Source organism: Cystoisospora suis (assembly GCF_002600585.1).
Source record: "Cystoisospora suis strain Wien I chromosome Unknown contig_4880, whole genome shotgun sequence".
NCBI lineage: Eukaryota > Apicomplexa > Conoidasida > Eucoccidiorida > Sarcocystidae > Cystoisospora > Cystoisospora suis.
The window spans coordinates 1-684 of record NW_027157672.1 but is presented as its reverse complement, the minus strand read 5'-3'; the positions used below and the strand labels follow the sequence as shown (position 1 = coordinate 684).

At 43.1% G+C, this 684-nt stretch overlaps 1 protein-coding gene across 1 annotated transcript; it reads left to right on the top strand.

The window, feature by feature from the left end:
* Positions 1-211: 211 nt before the first annotated feature.
* CSUI_008608 (thioredoxin reductase) lies at positions 212-469 on the top strand (the record flags this gene model as incomplete). Its single annotated transcript, XM_068068736.1, has 1 exon — positions 212-469. A coding segment is annotated over one exon (258 nt), but the record flags the coding sequence as incomplete, so codon positions are not given.
* Between the last annotated feature and the right edge of the window lie 215 nt (positions 470-684).

Here is a 684-nt window from a genome sequence, read left to right as displayed (position 1 = left end):
CATGCAGAGAGAGAAAGAGAGCTGATCTACACGGACAAACCGACACGACTGACTCTTCTTACATTCCCCGATCTTTCGCATTCATCTTTCTCTCTATTTCAATTGGCAAGGTCCTCTCTCTCTCTCCTTTCTTTCTTTCTTTCAACTCCTTATGTTCTCTTCCTCTTCTTTTTGTGTGGGTTTGTCTCTTTTTTCCTTTCTTTCTTTTCAGGCGAAGTATGGGAAGGAAGATTTGGAGATTTATCTCTTCCAGTTTTCTCCCTTGTTTTACTCCTGCGTGCATCGGCAGAAGGCCGCGAGTTCACGTAAATCGGCAGAAGATGTGGATCTGACGCCTCCTTGCTTAGTTAAGATGATATGCGTGAAGAGCGAGGAGGAGAGAGTCGTAGGCCTACACTTTATAGGCCCTTCTGCCGGGGAGATCATGCAGGGCTTTGCTCTCTCTATACGCCTAGGTGCTAAGAAGGTGAGACAGACAGAAAAGAAGAAACGAGCTATCCAACAGATCTACGAAGTTACGAAGAGAGGAGAAGAAAGAGAGAGAATGAGAGATCAAACGAGGAAGGGGGAGATGAAGAAAGAAAGAAAGATAGATAGATAGATAGATCAAAGATAGATAGATAGATAGAGAGATAGATAGATAGATAGATAGACAGATGCATTGAAGATAGATAGATAGATAGG